The 19,342-nt window shown below is 38.6% G+C and overlaps 1 protein-coding gene across 1 annotated transcript in view; it reads left to right on the top strand.

Annotated features, from left to right (window-relative positions):
- Positions 1–19,342, top strand: part of LOC128735689 (uncharacterized) — a 136,315-nt gene that overhangs the window by 39,394 nt on the left and 77,579 nt on the right. The window contains exon 2 of the mRNA XM_053830173.1: positions 16,590–16,909. Within this exon, the coding sequence (XP_053686148.1) occupies positions 16,590–16,909 (320 nt within the window). The remainder of the gene's footprint in view (positions 1–16,589; positions 16,910–19,342) is intronic.

Here is a 19,342-nt window from a genome sequence, read left to right as displayed (position 1 = left end):
AATAAAGAGGAATAGTAAAGCAAAATAAAACCATCAAGGAATAAAATAAATACAATCAAGAAACATTGTAACAAAACAGAGAATAAATTAGAGAAAATTAATTAATAAGTGGAGATAACAAAAACAGCTAAAAATTCCACAATAAAATTCAAACGAATAACAAAAATCAGTGCTACATTTTGGATCAAACTTACTAAGCTGAAACAAAATGATTTATTCCGTCAAAATTAAAAAGTCAAAGGTCAACAGCAAAAAGCTAAACAAAAAATCAGAGAGGTTGTGTACAAGACACGACCGCATAGGGGACGCAGGACAATGTAAGTCACTGTGCAGTGATAGTAGCATGTATCCATGCATGTAAGAATAAGGGGGCTCTTTAGCCGCAAAACTACCTAGTCTGCTTTGACAAGCGAATGGTCACGGGTTCGAATCTTAGTAGAATCAAGCCATTCGATGTCAAAGTGACTTTAGTATGGGTTTATTCTCAGGCCTCTCATCACCCTTCCTTCATGCTGAATTCTATATTATCCCGAAAGGGCCTATTGACAATGCAAAAATCACCCTTATAGTAAAATTCACCAGTTAGCTGCGGCTATAATTGGGGATTGCGCTGTCATGTGGAACGAGGTTGGTAAAGTAGAGAAAGCATTGAAGGAAGGGTACCCAATTACACACAAGCATACATAAAATTCAATAAGCATATCGCTCACTCAATAGCGATTGCAGCAAAAATAAAAGCAGTGCGAGTTATACAGCAAACATCCGGGCGATATCACAATAGATCAACGATACTGGTCGCAGTGATGAGTCCATACAAGAAAAAAAATGTAAGAATACGATTCTTCATATATAAATGCTACATACAGCATTTGTTGAGACTAACTGTAGGTTGAAAAAATTCGACTATTTTTGAAACGGAGGTTCAAGATTAAACACTCGAGGTTGGTTTATTTAAATGTATGTTAAGCGCCTCAAATTTTTCTCCAACATCTAACACTACACTTTCAAAAAATTGTTATGTTAAAATGACTTGATTGTGCTGCAGGTTGAGAAATCCAAATATTTGCAAGACAATAATTTTTTTACATGCTTTTATTCATTTTCATGATTGAAAGCTACTATATAAAAAAGTTAAAGTTGTTTGCAAAATGTTTTGTACCTTGCTGCCTTATACTGAGTTGATGGTCAAATAAACATTGAGATCATTACGGATCGCTGCTGCCATGTCTTGTCCATCATTTTCGTGAGAAGTTAATCTAAATGTAATGCTTGACTATTGAAACTATCTAAATAATTGCAGGCAAGGCAGCAGATGACACGTTCAAAACTATTATCGGATAAAAGAGTCGCTGATTTTCCTTGCTTTGAGAATTGCTGCGTTACGTCAAATGCACTTCAGCCCTGTTTCCGTGTAAGACAACAGTTCCGAACAAATTCTTTCAGTACCTAGGGTATGTTGCTGCTTCATCGTAGTTGCCTATTCCCGTCCTATCTAACTCAAATTATTAAAAACATCAGCGATTTTTATGACATACAATGCAAAATTAGTTATTTCCTAATATTTTAATTTGTTGACTATCATACGCAATCAATCAAAGTGAGCTGAGAACTATTTAAATGCTATTTTCATCAAAGAATTCCTAGCAGCCAAATTTTCTACGTTTTTTGTGCGACGAAGAAGAAAATGACGACTAATCGTTCCAATTTCCGTCATTCATAAAATGAATATAATCCACGCAACGCATTTTCGTTATTCTAACTTCGTAAACATTATTGATATTTTTAGTTCGGACGATGAAAAATTTTGATGGATGGATTTTAAAACGGTACGACGAATTTAATTAATAAAGTCAATTGCGTAATTTCAATAAAATGCTTTACTAATCGCTTTTTAGTGAATTCAAAGTGCACGTATCGGAAGGAAAGTGTGTTTGAGTCAAATCAGCACAAGAACTTTTGGAGTATTTATTAAATCCACCTAAGAAATGATGAAAATTAGAGTGACTTTCCTTACTACGACGGGAACTAGAAATAAACCTATATGGATACAATCTGGCAAAAAGGAAAGGATTTCAACCCACTTCTCTTTGTCGTTTCACTTTCAGAACATTAATTTGGATTAGATTCAACGTTTAAAGAACTCGGTTGAAAGATAGGGGTGGTTGTATACTTTAAAAAAATTGTTTACTCTCAGGATATAAAATTAGACTAGGTTCAATGTTCAAACGACAACATCGGTTGAAGAAGAGGGGTGGTTTAGCACTCTGGCGTACTTCCCGAACACAGATATCAAATTGGACTAGGTTTAATCGCGTTCGTAAGTAATTTTGTTGGGACGTGCAGACTTTGTCACTCTTTCTGGCATACTTCCTAAGCACACATATCAGACTGGTCTAGGTTGAATCGTCGCAAATCGATCTGGAAACCACTAGGCTATTAGAGCTTAAAATCTTTCGTTTTTCGTGACGCTCGCATTTTTCGATTTTTTGGAATGATCCTCCATACCAGCTACCTTCCTGAAAGACATAGTCCTACGTCAAAAGGATTCATAAAAAATAATAAAAAATATGTTGAGCAAAAAAAGTGCTCCCAAAACACGCACGTAACACATCTCGCTCTAATGTAGCTTTATTTCAGCCACGTTACTTTGTTCGGAAAACCGTACTCGTGCATTATCTGCCATAGCTGTTCGCGCTCGACTTAATCGTATGCTGCCCTGGAATCCACAAAAACATGATGGGTGGTATGTTGTATGCCGACGTTTCTAGAAGATTTGTCACAGAGTAAAAATTTGATCCGTAGTAGCACGGGCCTCCATAAAGCCTCCACCTGGTACTATCCTACGAATTCTCTTGCTATTGGGGATAGACCTAGCTGTTCTTGGCCATTTCTGTAGAGTTTCGTAGGGAGTCGGTCCTTTCTAGCTCTTCAAGATCTCTGTTCTCCTTCTGACAGTTTTTCTTTTTCAGTATCGTGGTCAACTGATACCGCGCTCGTCGATTTGATCAAATTCTTCTTCGTGGTAATGCTTAGATTGACGTAAACAGAGATGCCAAGTCAAGTTTTGTGAACACGTATTATGTCGCCGCGATTATGGCGCTTAAAAAGCTGGAATGAACTTTTCAATTTGAGCCCCGCTAATTTGTAATTAGCAAATTAAAAGCAGTTTAAATGTCATAATCAAAATGACAGCATTTACTTATGAAGAAAATGTCAATAAACGCGATTTGTGGCAGCGTATTTAGGGTCACCAGTCGTTTAAATTGAAAACGAACCTCGTTAGTTTGCATGACTAATCGTTCAAATTATCGGGGATCCACGGTATTTAAAATTAGATTTCCAAAAATAAAATTATATTAATGTCCCAGGTAGCATTTTTATATGTATATAAAAGTTAAAATTCAGCATTACGCACGTATGTAAATGCTAACAAATCGTATTTGATGCGCAAAATTGGCATATCCGTGGCATTTTGGAGGCGATATACGTGATGAGAAATAAACAAACGCGTTTAATGGATATGAGTAATTATATGCGATAATATCCGATTAAGCCCTACCCACTCCGTACTGTTATGCGATTCTGTGCTGAATATCGTATGTATGTCAGCTATTATCATTATGTACGACTTAAAACTTGAACTTGAACGGACTTTATTAAGCTTTAGTTACGATTCCGAACTTGTTAAGAGTTATTTACGATAACTTTCGGTTATTGATGTACGATTTGGTGCTGGCTGGGGTTCTTATTCTCACAGTATTAATAGTTCAAGGAGTTTGACAATTTTGACGTAGGACTGCGTCTTACGGCAAGTTTTAAGAGAGGGTGTCATTCCAAAAAATCGAAAAATGCGAGCGCCACGAAAAATGAAAGGTTTTGAGCGCTAATAGCTCAGCGGTTTTCCAATCGATTTTCAATATTCTTACACCAATCGATCGGAAAATCTTCTAAGAATTGACTCAAATGAAGAAAAGTATGGATTCTTGATGTAGAACAATTGAAAAATTGAAAATAATGGACCTATGTTTTACCAGAATTCTCGCTTCGTGATTGGTTGGAAGATTCATTACGATGTTCTAAACCTATACCAATTTGATATCTGTGCTTGGGAAGTAAGCCAATACAAGTGACAAAGTGTCCTCATTTCAACAAGGTTTCTTAACACCGTGGTTAAACCTAGACCATTTTGATGTCCTTGCTCGGGAAGTACGGCAGAAAGAGTGACAAAGCCCCTCGTGCCATCTGATTTCTTACGAACGCGATTAAACCTAGTCCAATTTAATGTCTGTGTTAGGGAAGTGTGCCAGAAAAAATGACACAAGTTCATTGTCCCAACAGATCGCAAATTCTTTACTACGAGACGATCAAACCTAGGCGAATTTGATATCTGTGTTGGAAAAATGTGCTACAGCCTAGCTGTAGTGTTCGGTTATAATATGACTCTATGAATACGCATGCTTGCCGTTTCGTTAGAAGTGTAGTGAAAAGATGTGCTGTTGATAAAATAGGATTGAATAGGTAAAATCCCTTCAACGTGGGGAACCATGGGTAATAAAAACAATGTTTACTTTCAGTAGGGTAGCAGGAAAGCAATAGTTTGTGTTCTTGAATTTGTTAAATTATTTTCAAATGCACCTAGAAATAACTCAGAAATCTTTTGAGAATTGAACGTATGCAATGTTACTGCTTTGATAAATGTTACATACGACGCATGTAGCACGTATATATGTTGCATATAGCATGTATACATGAAGAATCGAATGATTACAAGCATGAATACATGCTACTATCACTACAAAGAGACTTACGTAGTCCTGCGTCACCTATATATGCGGTCGTACCTTGTACACAACCCCTATGATTTTTTTGCAACGACATTCAAAAATTACATTAAATTTTGTAGTAGAAACAATGCATTTACAACAGTTTTTATTGTGAACATTGAACAACTTATGGTAAATTTATTGTAAAAGTGCCTCAAATTCAAATTTTATTAATAGTTTTGTTTCTTATTTTACGCTATAGAATTAGCCATATTTCATAATAATTTTACTACCTGTTTTAATTTTATTTTGTTTTTTTTTCATCTAAAAAAATTACCATAAAAGAACAATAACTGTAAATGAACGCGAATAAAAATCGCGAAAAACTAGATTTTTTATTGTTAAGATACTCATTTTTATGGTAAGATCTGTGAAAACCATGAAAGTTATGGTCGACAACAATAAGTTTGATAGTTTGGTTATCTTTTCGGATGATAAATTTTATTGCTTTTACTATATTTTGTATCCTATTGTTACCATAATTTTTACTATCGTGTTATGGTTATTTTTTTCCGGGAATTCATGCAGTTTTCAGATACTAATTCAACACTCAACCCGTTACGTTCTAAATTACATTGCAACGAAACCAAAAGACATAAGAGATTCACACTAAAGAACGAATTGTAGAACTGTACTAGAGCTTCAAATTGGCAGATAAAAGCAATCAACTTTATTAGACTTTTTTAGGAGAAATTAGATGAAAACGCCTTGAAAAACACTTATTTCAAAGATTTCTGCTTCTGAAAAGTTACTGAATTTCATGAAGTAAGAGGTTTAACGGCAAATTACAGTGTAAAATTTTCTCAGCTTCCGAATGAACTACAGAATTGAGCTAGCCAGCATATTTTTTGTACCAGAGCAAATTAGCATAAGCATAAGCATAAGTTTGTTCTGTCGACTGTAGAATTTAATATTCTCGTTTTAATTGGCTGTCAAACTATTAATAGTAGAACAGATTTTGTATTCTTCCTTCTTTCTTGTAATTTCTTGGGAAAGATTACAAAATCTGTTCTACTATCAATAGACTGACAGCCAATTAAAACGAGAACATAAGCATAAGCATAGTATACCGCCCGTGTGCTGCTACTCCGTTATTTACCAGGACAGATGAAAATTGCAAAATGGATGCTGGAATGGCTGGAAAAAGCATATTTGGGACTGCGCGCTATTTCTCATTGTGCAACCTTATCAGGTCCCTACATGCTGATCAATACCGACGTCGGCCACGTCCTAATGTGCGTTCTGGTGGGATGGGAAGGAATGTTAGTCCAATACTTGTTAGACCAGGGAATCCTCTGCATCTTCACAAGTATTTCGGGAAAGGAATTGTTGTTAGTAGATGGGGGAGCTAGATGGATAATGTAAGTATGTAAGCACCAGTTATATAAGACCAATCTGGATATTCGAAAATTTTCTTGCAAAGCCAGTAATTACGAAAATTAAGATATAAAAAAATACCTTTTTAACAAATTTAATATAATGTTAATGGTGCTCATATACAACCATAATTTAATTTATATCGAAAAATACTATGCACATGCGAGATTAGCTCGAAATCTACGTGACAACTTGAACTTATTATACCTGAAAATAAAAATCGGGGATAATAAAACGAGCCAACATAGCCCCTAAGATGATAAGCATTTCCTCTTACCAACGCTAATATGCAGAGATATAGCGCCCTACACGCTTAATTTGTACTAGAGCTAATTTAAGAAAAACAAAACCGGAAGCTAAAAATGTTTATAACCTCTGTAACGATTGTGATACACGTAGAATTAACAAAAGGGCGAATGTCGTAAATGTAAACAAAACGAGTGAGAAATTTTTTTGCTGAGCCTGCATACGAAAATCAACTCTCACTCGTTTTGTTTACGCTTGCGACATTCACCCTTTTGTTAGTTCTATCTTCAAATATTACATCTTTAAATATTTGTACTAAACTCAAAAAACATGTTTCACAAAAAATAAAAAAATAATTGAAAATCACTGAAAAATTACCGAAAAATCGCATTGAAATTTACTTAATAAATATCGCTTTGCTTACCAAGCCAACCGATATTACCTTGAAAAGGCAATATCATTTAAATGAAACAGGCCAATAAGCCAGTGCTATCCGTACATTCACAACATCAAAGTGATTCTTTTCCGCTGGAAGTAAAGCCTAATCCAATTCTTCCGGTATGTCAGCAAAACGAAACCACTCGCCAAAGCCAAAGCCAAAACCATTCTCTAGGCGCAACCATCGAGCGAATATAATTCGAGTTCACAAGGTGCTTCTGCGTGGTTTGGTTGCGGGTTTATATCATCGTAACGTTCTTTCGGCACAAATGGTTTGCCACTTTAGCATTCGTGAATGTCGTCAATTCAGGTCAGGTTTCTGATATAAATTGATCAAATCGACGGTCTGAAATGTTTTGATTTTGATAATATGCACGGCTTGTAAGGTAATCGCAATAGAATTTCCACATTTCGAAATGGAGCATCTGAAGATTTATATCTAGAGGATCAAAAAATCTGAAATTTGTTTGATTGTAGACCGGTATAGCCGCTGTTGAATGCGGATTAGCATAATTCCAAAACAGATAAGATCTTTTTCGTATTTGACTGTGAGGTTCCGATGCGAAATACGCCGCAGAATGCAGAGTGGACCTTTACAGGTGCGGAATTAATGGATAATACATTCATAATACATGCCACCAGCAAATTACAAAGTAACAGACGTTGCTCAGGGGCGAAGACTAAAACTGTTGAATTCACGCTCTACTAGTAGACGATGGAAATGACAACATTGGAATAATGTAATTAAATATCAACGTCAAGATTCAAATTAAAATTAAATCTTTTTCAGCATTGTTAAAATCTCGCTTAACCTTAAGCGTCGTTCAATGTTTCAACTAGTTTTTAGGAAAATGTGCTTTCTTACAAAGCTATAGCATTTTAATGTGAATCTCAAACGAAAGGTTATTATCTACGACCTTCTTGGAATGCATAATTAATATCAAGTGTAATTTTTATATCTATTATTTCGAGTCATGCTCATGCTCTACTGTTCCGAGTCATGTAAAATTCTCCTATATCGTATTTCAATTTATTCTTAGTGTTTTTGAATTAACTCAAACAATTGCGATCTACCTTAGATGCCAAATGGTCAGATAAGTTAAAACACCACTAACGAAGCACGAATTGCAAAATGGTTCACATTCTTTAATAATATTGACACATTGAAAATACGACTGATGTAATTAGTTTTTATTCTCACTCAGTCTTTTCACTCGGCAAAACTATATGAATGGCGGAAATTATGCTTGAGCACGTTCAGAGGAAAAAAAATCTTTCTTTCTGTCGACGCTGTGCCATCGTTTGCATAGTGCGCGTCAGAGTGAGTTAATGTTAATCATTCACTACGTTAGCTAAACCTGGATTTCATAAATAGGGAACTTTTCAATGCCTTACCGACATGTTCGTGTTCAACAATTTTAAAAAATAGATCCGCATAATTCTTATTTGTTACTTATTACCTCTTGAAATTTATTGAAAGAAACAATAGCGATGAAACATCCATCAAAATTTTCGAAATAGTAGTTATAAATTTTACTTACAGTCGTCTTGTGAACAGCTACGTTAAATTAATTGGAGAATAGTACACTCAAAACTTGTTCCTTGCGTTTCCACGACGTCGGCAGCTATCTTCTAAACACCAAGTTTTTACCCCATTGTCCTCTACTTAAGCACTATGTTGATGACAGAACAGCAGTAAAAAAACTTGATCCGACGAAAGCAGCGGAAGACGGACGACATAAATAATCAGCATAATTTTAAAAGACAGAGTTCGTTGCTTATCTTACCGGCTCGCTCGCCTTGTCATTTTCCGGGCAGAGCTTAGCAGCAGTGCAGAGCACTCCTGGAGCTGGAACAGGACTCCGGCGAACTGGCACACTGGCGGGCGTGGAGCAACTTTGTTCATTAGAGCCCAACCCGAACGCTTGCGATGAAAGCACAGATAGTGTTTGCATTATGTTTTATTCCTTGCAGCAGCTTGTAATGCGGCTTGAGTGATTTAGCAGAGAGGAGAGACAGATTCTTTGCTGTGCAATACCTAGTTGAATGGACCGTAGGACTATAGGACGAGAATTAAATCGCAAACGTACCGATAGCGCCGATGGTCATACTTGCTTTTTTTATCTTGAACAAAACACAAGGGACGTACTGCAACTTGAGTTGTTTGGTGGAAAATGACAATTTCTTTAAATCTGCAGTTATTCGAAGCATAACGGACAGTCAACATATTTTTCCCATCAAAGATTGTATAACGAATAATCTTGATTTTTCCAATTCTATAAGCGCCTTGCCCGAAAAAAAATTGGTGTTACAAACATAACGATATTCATGATACAACGATGTACTGATGTCAGTGCTTGGTTAACCCCCCAGCGCCACAGTTGACAGTGCCAAATTATGCCAGATTGCAGTAAAGACAAGCATCAGTAACGTAGTTAAATGCCATAAAGTTACATAGCGTTAGAGGTACGTTTGGGGGTTTTGGTCATACATTCCGGTTATCTCCGTTATAGTGAATCTGGATTATTCCAACAAAAAAAGTGTTTTTTCTTCAAAATTATAGAAAGTTATCTTAGGTACCTCCGTTTTGTTTTCAATTAAATGCGAGGCGAGGCAAACGGACTGCAGCTGATGAAAAAATATGTATGCTCCATTGAACATGATTTAGTTCTAAAGAATGCACATAGTTAGTCTAGTGCAGTTGGCAGTCAGAACCGTTGAGGAACAAACTTGATGCTGGAAACAACCCGTGGCGTTTATAAACTTTGGGATAGGATTTTATTTATTTTCTTTGTTATATTACTCATCTGATAGCATTCATAGAAGTGATTGATGAAGCCCGTTTAAAGTAAGTAGCAATGAAAAGCTCTCGAAAGGATAATAAAACATATTGTATTTTTTCAAATCATTACATGGTAATGAACGTAGCAAAATACAATAAAAAACCAAAGCAAAGCAAAGCCTATGTGCTACATTCCGTTATCGAAACTTGACCTTCTGTTTTTATACGACAGACTTCGCAGCCAGCTGTTAGAGTGCAAGACAATTGCAGGGCCAGTTGCTACGATCCTATTGACGCTAACAGCCTCTCTCAGCCGAGATTCGAACATACGACGACTGGCTTATTAGGCCAGCGTCATACCTCGGAGCCAACTGGGAGGCCAAAATACAATACAATACTAGAAATGCACTTAAAAGATTCTTTTTTATAAAACATGAATCAGACGAATGATAACGAATTTGTTCTTTTGCGTATATATATTTACGCATATAGAGTTTCCGTACTGTCTGCCAGCGATTTTGCGCAAAAAAGTATTACATTGGGCAGAAATGACCTGTTTTCAACCTATTAAGTGGTAACCTGAATAATATTCATGGATAATGTTGAAATTTTATTTACTCGATACAAACTTTTCATACAAATTGGTTTTTAAACATTTATTAAATACTAGCTGACCCGACAAACTTCGTATTGCCACAAATTAACCTGTGTTGTACATAAATCATGAATCTCGGATGATCTTTGCATATCTCGAGTTTTGCAAGCCCCCCAGTGGGCGGCGCTTCCGACGGCGGGTCACCGGCAACACTCGCGACCGTCTCGTCCTGAATGATCTAGTGTTACTATAGATAGTTTTTGTGGTCTTGTATTGACTAATGTTTTATGGAAGACTCTAGAATTTCTCGAGTTCGATTAGTTTTTGAGTATCGTAAAAATTTCTGTTTTATTTTTGAATGAGAGTCCATATCCCCCTACCACAGGGGTGAGAGGTCTCTAACTATCGTAAAATAAATTCAAGACTCCAAAATCTCCCACATGCCACATTTGGTTCCATTTGCTTGATTAGTTCTCGAGTTATGAGGAAATTTGTATTTCGTTTGTATAGGAGCCCCCCCTCTTAAAGTGGGGAGGGGTTCTAATTCACCATAGAAAATATTCATGCTCTAGAAAACTTTCACATGCCAAATTTGGTTTCATTTGCTTGATTAGCTCTCGAGTTATGAGGAAATTTGTATTTCATTTGTATAGGAGCCCCCCCTCCTACAGTGAGGAGGGTTCCCAATTCATCATAGAAAAAAATTTTGTCTCCAAAAACACCCATGTGCCAAATTTTGTTCCATTTGCTTGATTAGTTCTCGAGTTATGAGGAAATTTGTATTTCGTTTGTATGGGAGCCCCCCCTCTTAGTTTGGGAAGGGTTCCTTATTTACCATAGAAAATATTCTTGCCCTCGAAAACTTTCACATGCCAAATTTTGTTCCATTTGCTTGATTAGTTCTTCAGTTATAAGGAAATTTGTATTTCATATGTATAGGATCCCCCCCTCCTAAAACGGGGAGGGGTCCCAATTCATCATAGAAAAAATTTTTGTCTCCAAAAACACCCACATGCCAAATTTGGTTCCATTTGCTTAATTACTTCTCGAGTTATGAGGAAAATTGTTTTTCTTTGGTACAGGAGCCCCCCCTCTTAAAGTGGGGAGGGGTCCTAATTTACTATAGAAAATATTCTTGCCCTCGAAAACCTTTACATGCCAAATTTGGTTCCATTTGCTTGATTAGTTCTCGAGTTATGAGGAAATTTGTATGGAAGCCCCCCCTTTTAAAGAGGAGAGGAGTTATAATTCCCCTTATAAAGAGGGGAGGGGTCTCAATTTACCATAGAATAAGTTCTTGTCACCGAAAACACCCACATGCTAAATTTTGTTCTATTTGCTTGATTAGTTGTCGAGTTATGCAGAAATTTGTGTTTCATTTGTATGGGAGCCTCCCCTCTTAGTGGGGGGAGGGGTTTCTAACCATCACTAAAACCTTTCCTGGCCCCAAAAAACCTCTACATGCATATTTTCATGCCGATTGGTTCAGTAGTTTTCGATTCTATAAGGAACATACGGACAGACAGACAGACAGACAGACAGACAGACAGACAAACAGACAGACAGACAGACAGAAATCCTTCTTTATAGGTATAGATTTGAATGCACTTTTGGTATTATTAAAACGCGCCTAAAATTGAGTTATGGACTTGATAAATGATAAACTGACGGCGACTATTTCAAGCCTGCTATTCTATTTTTAGCATATGTGTATTCGATTTTCAGCAGGCAACAAGAGCCTGTATGATACAAAACAATAACGCTTATATAACAATCACTCGAATAACACATTGGATGGTGCTGCGCGTGCGCCCACCATTTTTTCTTAGTTGCTCAATTAACAATAAAGCTGATTTTTGGCATATCGTTCGGGCTGATCAAAGACTTTTTCATGTATGGACTCATCACTGCGACCAGTATCGTTCATCTATTGTGATATCACTTGGGTGTTTACTGTATAAGCTGCACTGCATTTCTTTTCGCTATAATCGCTATTGACTGAGCGATGTGCTTATTAAATTTGATGCGAGTTTGTTCAAAGCTTGCTCTACTTTACCCACTCGTTCCGCACTCCTAGTACTATCACAAGTTATAACCGCCCCTGGCGAGGACTCATTGCGTTCCTCTGATCAGTACACTTAACAATAAGAATGACTTTTGCACTATCAAGATGCTTCATAAGGTAATGTAGAATTCAGCATGACGGAAGGGTAAATGAGGAACCTGAGAATAAACACATGCTGAAGTCACTTGATATCGAGTGACCTGATTCTACTAAGATTCGAATCCCCGACCACCAGTGTTGCGAAGCCCACACTCGTGTGGTCTAATTTTCTCACACACGCGTACTCATTTTAACGAACGTGCCGGCATTAGCGTCCCTTTCGGATTCTCGTTCGTGCTTATTCATACAATCATATTCATACGACGAGTTTTTGCGAGTGTGTGTTTAGCTAACAGCTACGGTCGTCGTTCTCGTTCTTCATTGCTGCTGAAACCGATTACCCGCGAATGTTTGCACTCCCGCCCGTGAGTAGAATCGTGAGCGAAAATGAAAAAGAAAAAAAAAAAGTAATGCAAAATCTGTATCCCAGTGCGCCACTATGCCTCACGGGCAGCTAATTGCTCTGGAGTTATTTGACAAGCGAATAAGCTATGCAGGAAGACAATGTAAGGATGTGCATGCGCGAGTGTGTAGGTAACAGAATATCTGCACACAGCAACGGTGGCTGGTTGTTTTTTTTTACGTGCGCTGCGTAAGAGTTTAACGCTATGCTTCTCATACTCACTCGCGTGGGAGTAGACAACGTTGGCTTCTCGCTCGATTCGCAACATTGCTGACCACTCACTTGTTAAAGTAGACTCGGTAACCTTGCGGCTATGGAGACCCCCAAGGGATGGTTATAGACATACAGTTGCAAGCGCACCTTTCAGAAAACCGGTCAACCAGTCCTTGAAGCCTCAGGCAATCGTAGGATTTCCCAACGATAATATAGATTTTAGCATCATCCACATCGTTTAAAAACTAAAAAAACAGTACTGGTCCTAATGTGCTACCCTGAGGTACCCTTGAGTTATTTTGGAACCAACAAGATAACGACGCAACAAGTTTTACTGCCATACTGCGATCTCGCAAATAATAATCAAGTCAGACATTTAAATCAGTGGATGCACCCAGTTTATCATTCTTAGCCAGCAGAATTCCAAGGCACACGCGATCAAATACAGCTCTTAAGTCTGTGTAGAACTGTAGACTGCATCAACCTGATAACGCTTTTCAATTGCATGCAAGCATAGGGAGGTAACTTCCAGCTGAACAGTAAACAGGAAACTTTCAGGATAGGAAATCATGCAGTGCCAAAGATATGTAGTTCTTAAGATGAAACCAGAGATGTTTGTAAACAATGGCGTCGAAAACTTTTGAGTAAGCACACAGAGAAGTAAGTCCTCGATATTGTTGCATATTCCGTTTGTCACCTTTCTTGAATTCAGGAAACACAAAAGAAGACTTCCAAATACAAGGAAATTAATAACATTGCTTGAAGAGATTGAATAATGCAGCGACTGTCAATTTCAAAATTTCACAGCATTTCTGTAACAACACAGGAAGCATATCACCTGGCCTGGGGCAAATGGCCCAGAGTCCATCTACATACTGCAAGTCTTATCCCGAGACATTTCGATTCGCGACTCAAAACTTTTTCGGGATGCGTTCAGTTGCTGGTAGAACTTTCGCGATTCCTGAGAACGATGCAGTACTCTTCCTTTTCCCGGTAGCGCTTTTTCTTCTGGAAGATTTTAGTTCGCTGCATCTTCTCCTGTCTGTGTCTTCCATCTTCATACCAGTTGTTCCGCTGATTCCATGCCACGTGACCGATTATGGCTGTTTTTATGGTATTCTAATTATTTTCGAGAGTGGCTTCGTCCAGGACCTTTCCGGCAGCGGATCTTTCAGTAAATGCATCAAGTTTACGGCAAGGTCAGGCTGCTTTAATCGCGCTAAATTCAATCAAGTCTCCTGGAGTAATTGTGCAAGAGTTTATGATGGAAGAAGATTCCGTGGTGAAGGCTGTGCACGTAAATGATGCTTATGTTGAAGATCCGTCTTATGATTCTGAACCTGCACATTCGAGGATCGATATTAGTCACCATCCGTTTTCGCATCTCGCGTATAGCTATGAAAGCTGTATTCAGCTCATCAGTATTGCCGCAGCTCTAGTAAATTATGTGCCCAAACCTGAACATACTTACCGTTGAGCCCTTTTGGCACACCCCCTACAGCGCTACGCCGCCGTAATTGTGCTCCCTTGGGAAAGTTAACAGATCGGCAGTTATACGTCTTGAGCTTTCAATCCATAGTTCGTCTTCACCACGTAGGTATATTCCGATTGTTCCAGTCCTAATTTTCTTCTTCCTCGTTCACTGCGATTGCTTAGTGATTTTTTTTTGTGGTGGCTTGAAAGGCCTGCGGCACCCTATCTAACCGAGGAACCAAGAAAGCTCAGAAGAGCCCTTCTTCTCTGCCAGCATACTCTTTGGTTTCCACACGGCTATGTTGGTTATCCAATTTCTACTAAAGCTGTACGTATCCCGGCTGGTACCGACTGATCTAATTTTTTTCAGAAAGGAATAAATACACATCAAATTGCATCACGGAAAAAACGTAGTAGAAAACTACCCATTGGGGTTTTTCTCTTAAAAATTTGAGTAGATGCAGTTTAGAGTGTATTATTTACACTGGTATTTTTATCGCTGTCAGTTTTTCGAAAATTGAAAAAAAAATGGCAGCACCCGAAAAGTAACCAACGTCCCGAATTGATTTTGCGCAAGCACCCGGGAAATCCTCAACTCTCTCATCGGGACATCGGAAAACAACTCGGAATCGTGCAGACAACGGTGAGTCGTGTGATTAAACGTTACTACGAAACTCTAACCATCGACCGGAAGGAGAAATACGGTCAGAATGGATGTTCTATTAGTGATCAGGATCACAAGCGTGTCATGAAAGCGTTTACGCGGAATGCATCGGTGACTACCGGGACTGTAAACGGGTAGATCTACCTCAAAAAGTGTTTACAGAAGCATACTGTCACTGTCATACCCAAGGACATGAACCCCCCCTCCCCATCGCACCGGAACGAAGGCCCATTAAAAAATTCTGGATTAATATGAAGCAGGCACTACGGAAGCATCCCAAGAAGGTCAAAACTGAGAAAGACTTGAAGAAAAAGTGGGTTATATTTTATTGTCTGAAAGTTTGCAAAGGATCGCTCAACTAGGTAACTTTCTAGAGCGTTTGTACCGTGATGCAATTTGATGTGGACACCCATTTATTCTTTACATCGTTAACATTTTTTGCATTATGCCCATTGTATTACATAGCCCTATAAGCACTTTTGGTGAAACGATTATTTTAAATCGGTTACGTGACCTAAAAAGTAGAAAGGTTAAACAACGTTAGCTGAATAGTTACACTTCATATTCCAAAAGCTAGGAAAGGCAATTGTTTTATGGCAACCATTTGCCAAAAAATTGTGGAAAAACGAGCCGTCCTTAAAGGGATAAATTGTATCGTAAACCACCTCTATTCTGGTTATAATTTGATTTATGTCACATAATATTGCCTTTAGTATTTTATCAGTCTGCAAGTTTGTTGCAATCTTCGGACAAAGGCGGAATAACTGTTGAATAGGCAACGGCGGCCGACCGGGATGATGTGCGAAAGCCAAATACAAATATAACACGATTGCACACAATAAATCAGCCCACAATTGTCGCCACGCTGCCTCCGAAATTTCGAACAAACCACAATCAATAAAATTGCAATCCACTGCGGACGTCCATTGCTTACATCATTGAAGCCGCTACGCTGGTTGCTATTGTTGACATTGTATAGTATTCGCCAGTGCGACATAAATTTCGCTGGGTTAGAACTTACGTCCGTTTTCCATAATGGCCACGGTGTCTATCAGATTTGGAGATTCAGTTAGTCCGGTTGTTAGAAATAATGTCGAGGTTGTGTGTATGTGAATTTCATTGCTTCCAATGTATCTGTTTGGAGCATAGTGTGTGTAGAAAATAGAGAATTTATGTTTTAAAATAATGGAACAGGAACTTGAATAGGGTCACGCCTAAATGGGAAAGCCGTGCATATTGCAGAAACCACCTTCTCTGTGCCCGAAGCACCCACATAAAATACCGCAAAATATTAGTGCACTTCTGACTGACCAATCGGTTGACCTGCACCCAGCACTAGTGGACGTCCACGTACGATCTAACCCACGCAAAAACTAAAACAATTTCACCTTCCATCTACGTTCAATTACAGATATCACCAGTTGTGGCATCCAGCAGAACCATCCGATCGATGGCCATAAATCACTGTGGCTCGAGACCAGTACGTCCCAGCTGAGTGCGTACGTGGCCGCAGCTTCGACCTCCGGAGCAGGTGCCGGTCATCGGCACCAGCAGCTCCAGCAGCAGATACCAACCGGGGTAGCCGTGCCCCAGTCGACCGGCGTTGGAGCTGGAGCTTCGGGAAAATGGGATGAACCTTACTTTGACGATACTACACCGCGAAACGTGACCGCTTTGGTCGGAAAATCGGCGTACCTCAGCTGCCGGGTGAAGAATTTGGGTAATAAAACGGTAAGTAAACAATAAATTCCAGTATCTTTCTCTAAAACCATAAGAGCTCGTATAATTTTCCCCTAATATCGCCAATACTGCCAAAATTAACGGCGACACCTCAATTCCATATTATAAGCTCATTCACAAAACCAGCGCTTTAATTGTGCCATAAAATCTTTCTTCATGAGCTGGTGGCACAGCTATCTTCCGGGAATGTAAATAATTGTCTAAGACCATTATTAGCTGATTCTATTTGGAATAATTTCGACATTAATTTATTATCAGCGTTCGAAAGTTGAACTAAAACGCATTTAATTATACCCTGGAGGACGACTTGGCCTTTCCGATCAGGAGAGACAAACAAATTAATTAACTCCAAGACGTTGATAGGTCCATCTCTATTGCTTTCAAAGAGTTTCTGCTTCGCTAGGGCGGATAATGTTGTTTCTTGCCTAACGCGTGCCTCATTTGACTATTGAAATGTATTATCGTTTTGAAACCATTGAAGTACCCTAGGATCTACACAAGTGAAATTTGATCTTTCAAGCACGTCTCTTAAGATGTCACAATTCTGAAGTATTGGTTCATGGCATGAAATGTCAACTGCATCACACTTCATCAAATAATTTGCATTTATAGAGTGTTACACAGAACTTCAGACCTAATCGCATAAATTTAGAACCCATATGCTTTGTTATCGGTGTAGCAGCCTGTTTACATTATGCAAACGCTATTATTGATGTATGAATCTGACGGGTTAACTTTCGACCATGAATAATATATGTATTGACAACGTTGTTGTTTGGTTTGTTCAATCTGTTTAATAAGCCACAATCAAATTAGCGCAAACTAGCTGATTCAACTGAAGAGTCCCGCAAATGTTTGACCAGTATCACATTGACATAAAGCACAATCACATCGAATCGAGTTATCAACTGTTTGCATATCACGCCACAAATGCGGGATGCGCTTTGCAGGTAAAATGACTTTCTGGCTGCTATTAGCAGATTAACATTGGTTCCATTTCCGAGCTTGTATCAGCAAACCGGTAGAAATGGCAAAAAGGTTCCAAATTCACGCAACGCACCTCCTAGAGCTCCTGCCCGAATCAATCCGGACATAATCCACTCCATTAAGCATGAGTTACGAGCAGACCTTACATCCAGTCATGATGGCAGGTTCAACGTCAGCTGCGTGTGGCGAAAGTTCTTTCTACTGTGAAGAATACTTTTATCCAAGCAATAGCTCACGTCATGATGCCGGAGAGCCGGATTTGAAATTTAAATGAATTAGAAATCACACTTGCACGAAAGGCAACTGTCGATAGCCTGTTTGACTAGGGCGGCCAACAAAATGCAGGTTTTTTTTTTGTGAGTAAGAATAAAATTAAATCGTTATCGGAATAATTTTTAATTAAATAACTATATACAGGTTTATGAAAAAAATTCGCTACAGGAATTTAAAAATTTCGAGCATTATCAGCAATGTAATGGATAAGCACTAAAATTTGTTTCTGAACATTTTTTCCTGTAGTGTTACTATTTAATGTGAAACAGCATCAGTCCGAAAGTAATGGAGCTTACTAAATTCACCTTCAGACATTGTGACGTTGCATCTGGACTTGTTGCGGCAATAGACAACGAAAATAATGTTCGACATCGTATCTATCATGACCGAACTGCTCTATAGTTGTTGCTTCATTACGTCCATTCGATGAGTGAAAAATTCTGGTTTCTGAGTTCAGCAGAAGAACACCTTTCGTCAGCGTGATAGTCGTCGTCAGCATAGAACCGAGAAGGCCCGTACTGTTTCAAGCAGTCGTCTCGATTCAACTCGATCTTAACCAAGTAACAATGTTAGTTTTATTGTATGAACTCTTATGGTGGTCTACAAGACCAATTTTAGTCTTAAATGCCATCATAAGAGTGTGCTAAAACCCAAATTGTTATTTGGGTAGGCTACTCGTCGCCAGGCGTCTCAAAGTCGCTTTTCCCTCTGTTCCTGGTTCAAAACCAATTGAGATACTTGTGAAAGTCGTTTTCGCCGCACTGTCGTCCAGCAAGCTTACGACGTGTCCGGCCCACCGTAACTAACGGTCAGTCGTCAGCTGTATGACAGGAATCTCTTCGAACAGGGCTCGTGATCCACACGTTTCCGCCGCTCTCTTTTTTCAGTTTGTAATCCGTTAAATCCGTTAATAGTTCGCAATACTTTACTCAATACTAGCCTCCGCTTTCATTCTGGCGTATATTACATCCACAGTCGCAAAGTTACTGATTATAATATCAAAGTTAGCTACGAAGCCTAGGAGTTGGTTATCTTTGCTAATAATGGTGGCTCTCGTTTCGATGCCGGCTCGTTGGATCACTCCTTTAAGTGCAATGTAAGAAAGCATGCGATAAAAGCCTACTCAGTTAGCTTCGGGGTACGATGTCTTCGTATGTTTGAATC

Source organism: Sabethes cyaneus, chromosome 2 (genome assembly GCF_943734655.1).
Source record: "Sabethes cyaneus chromosome 2, idSabCyanKW18_F2, whole genome shotgun sequence".
NCBI lineage: Eukaryota > Metazoa > Arthropoda > Insecta > Diptera > Culicidae > Sabethes > Sabethes cyaneus.
This window is presented reverse-complemented; position numbering and strand designations above follow the sequence as displayed.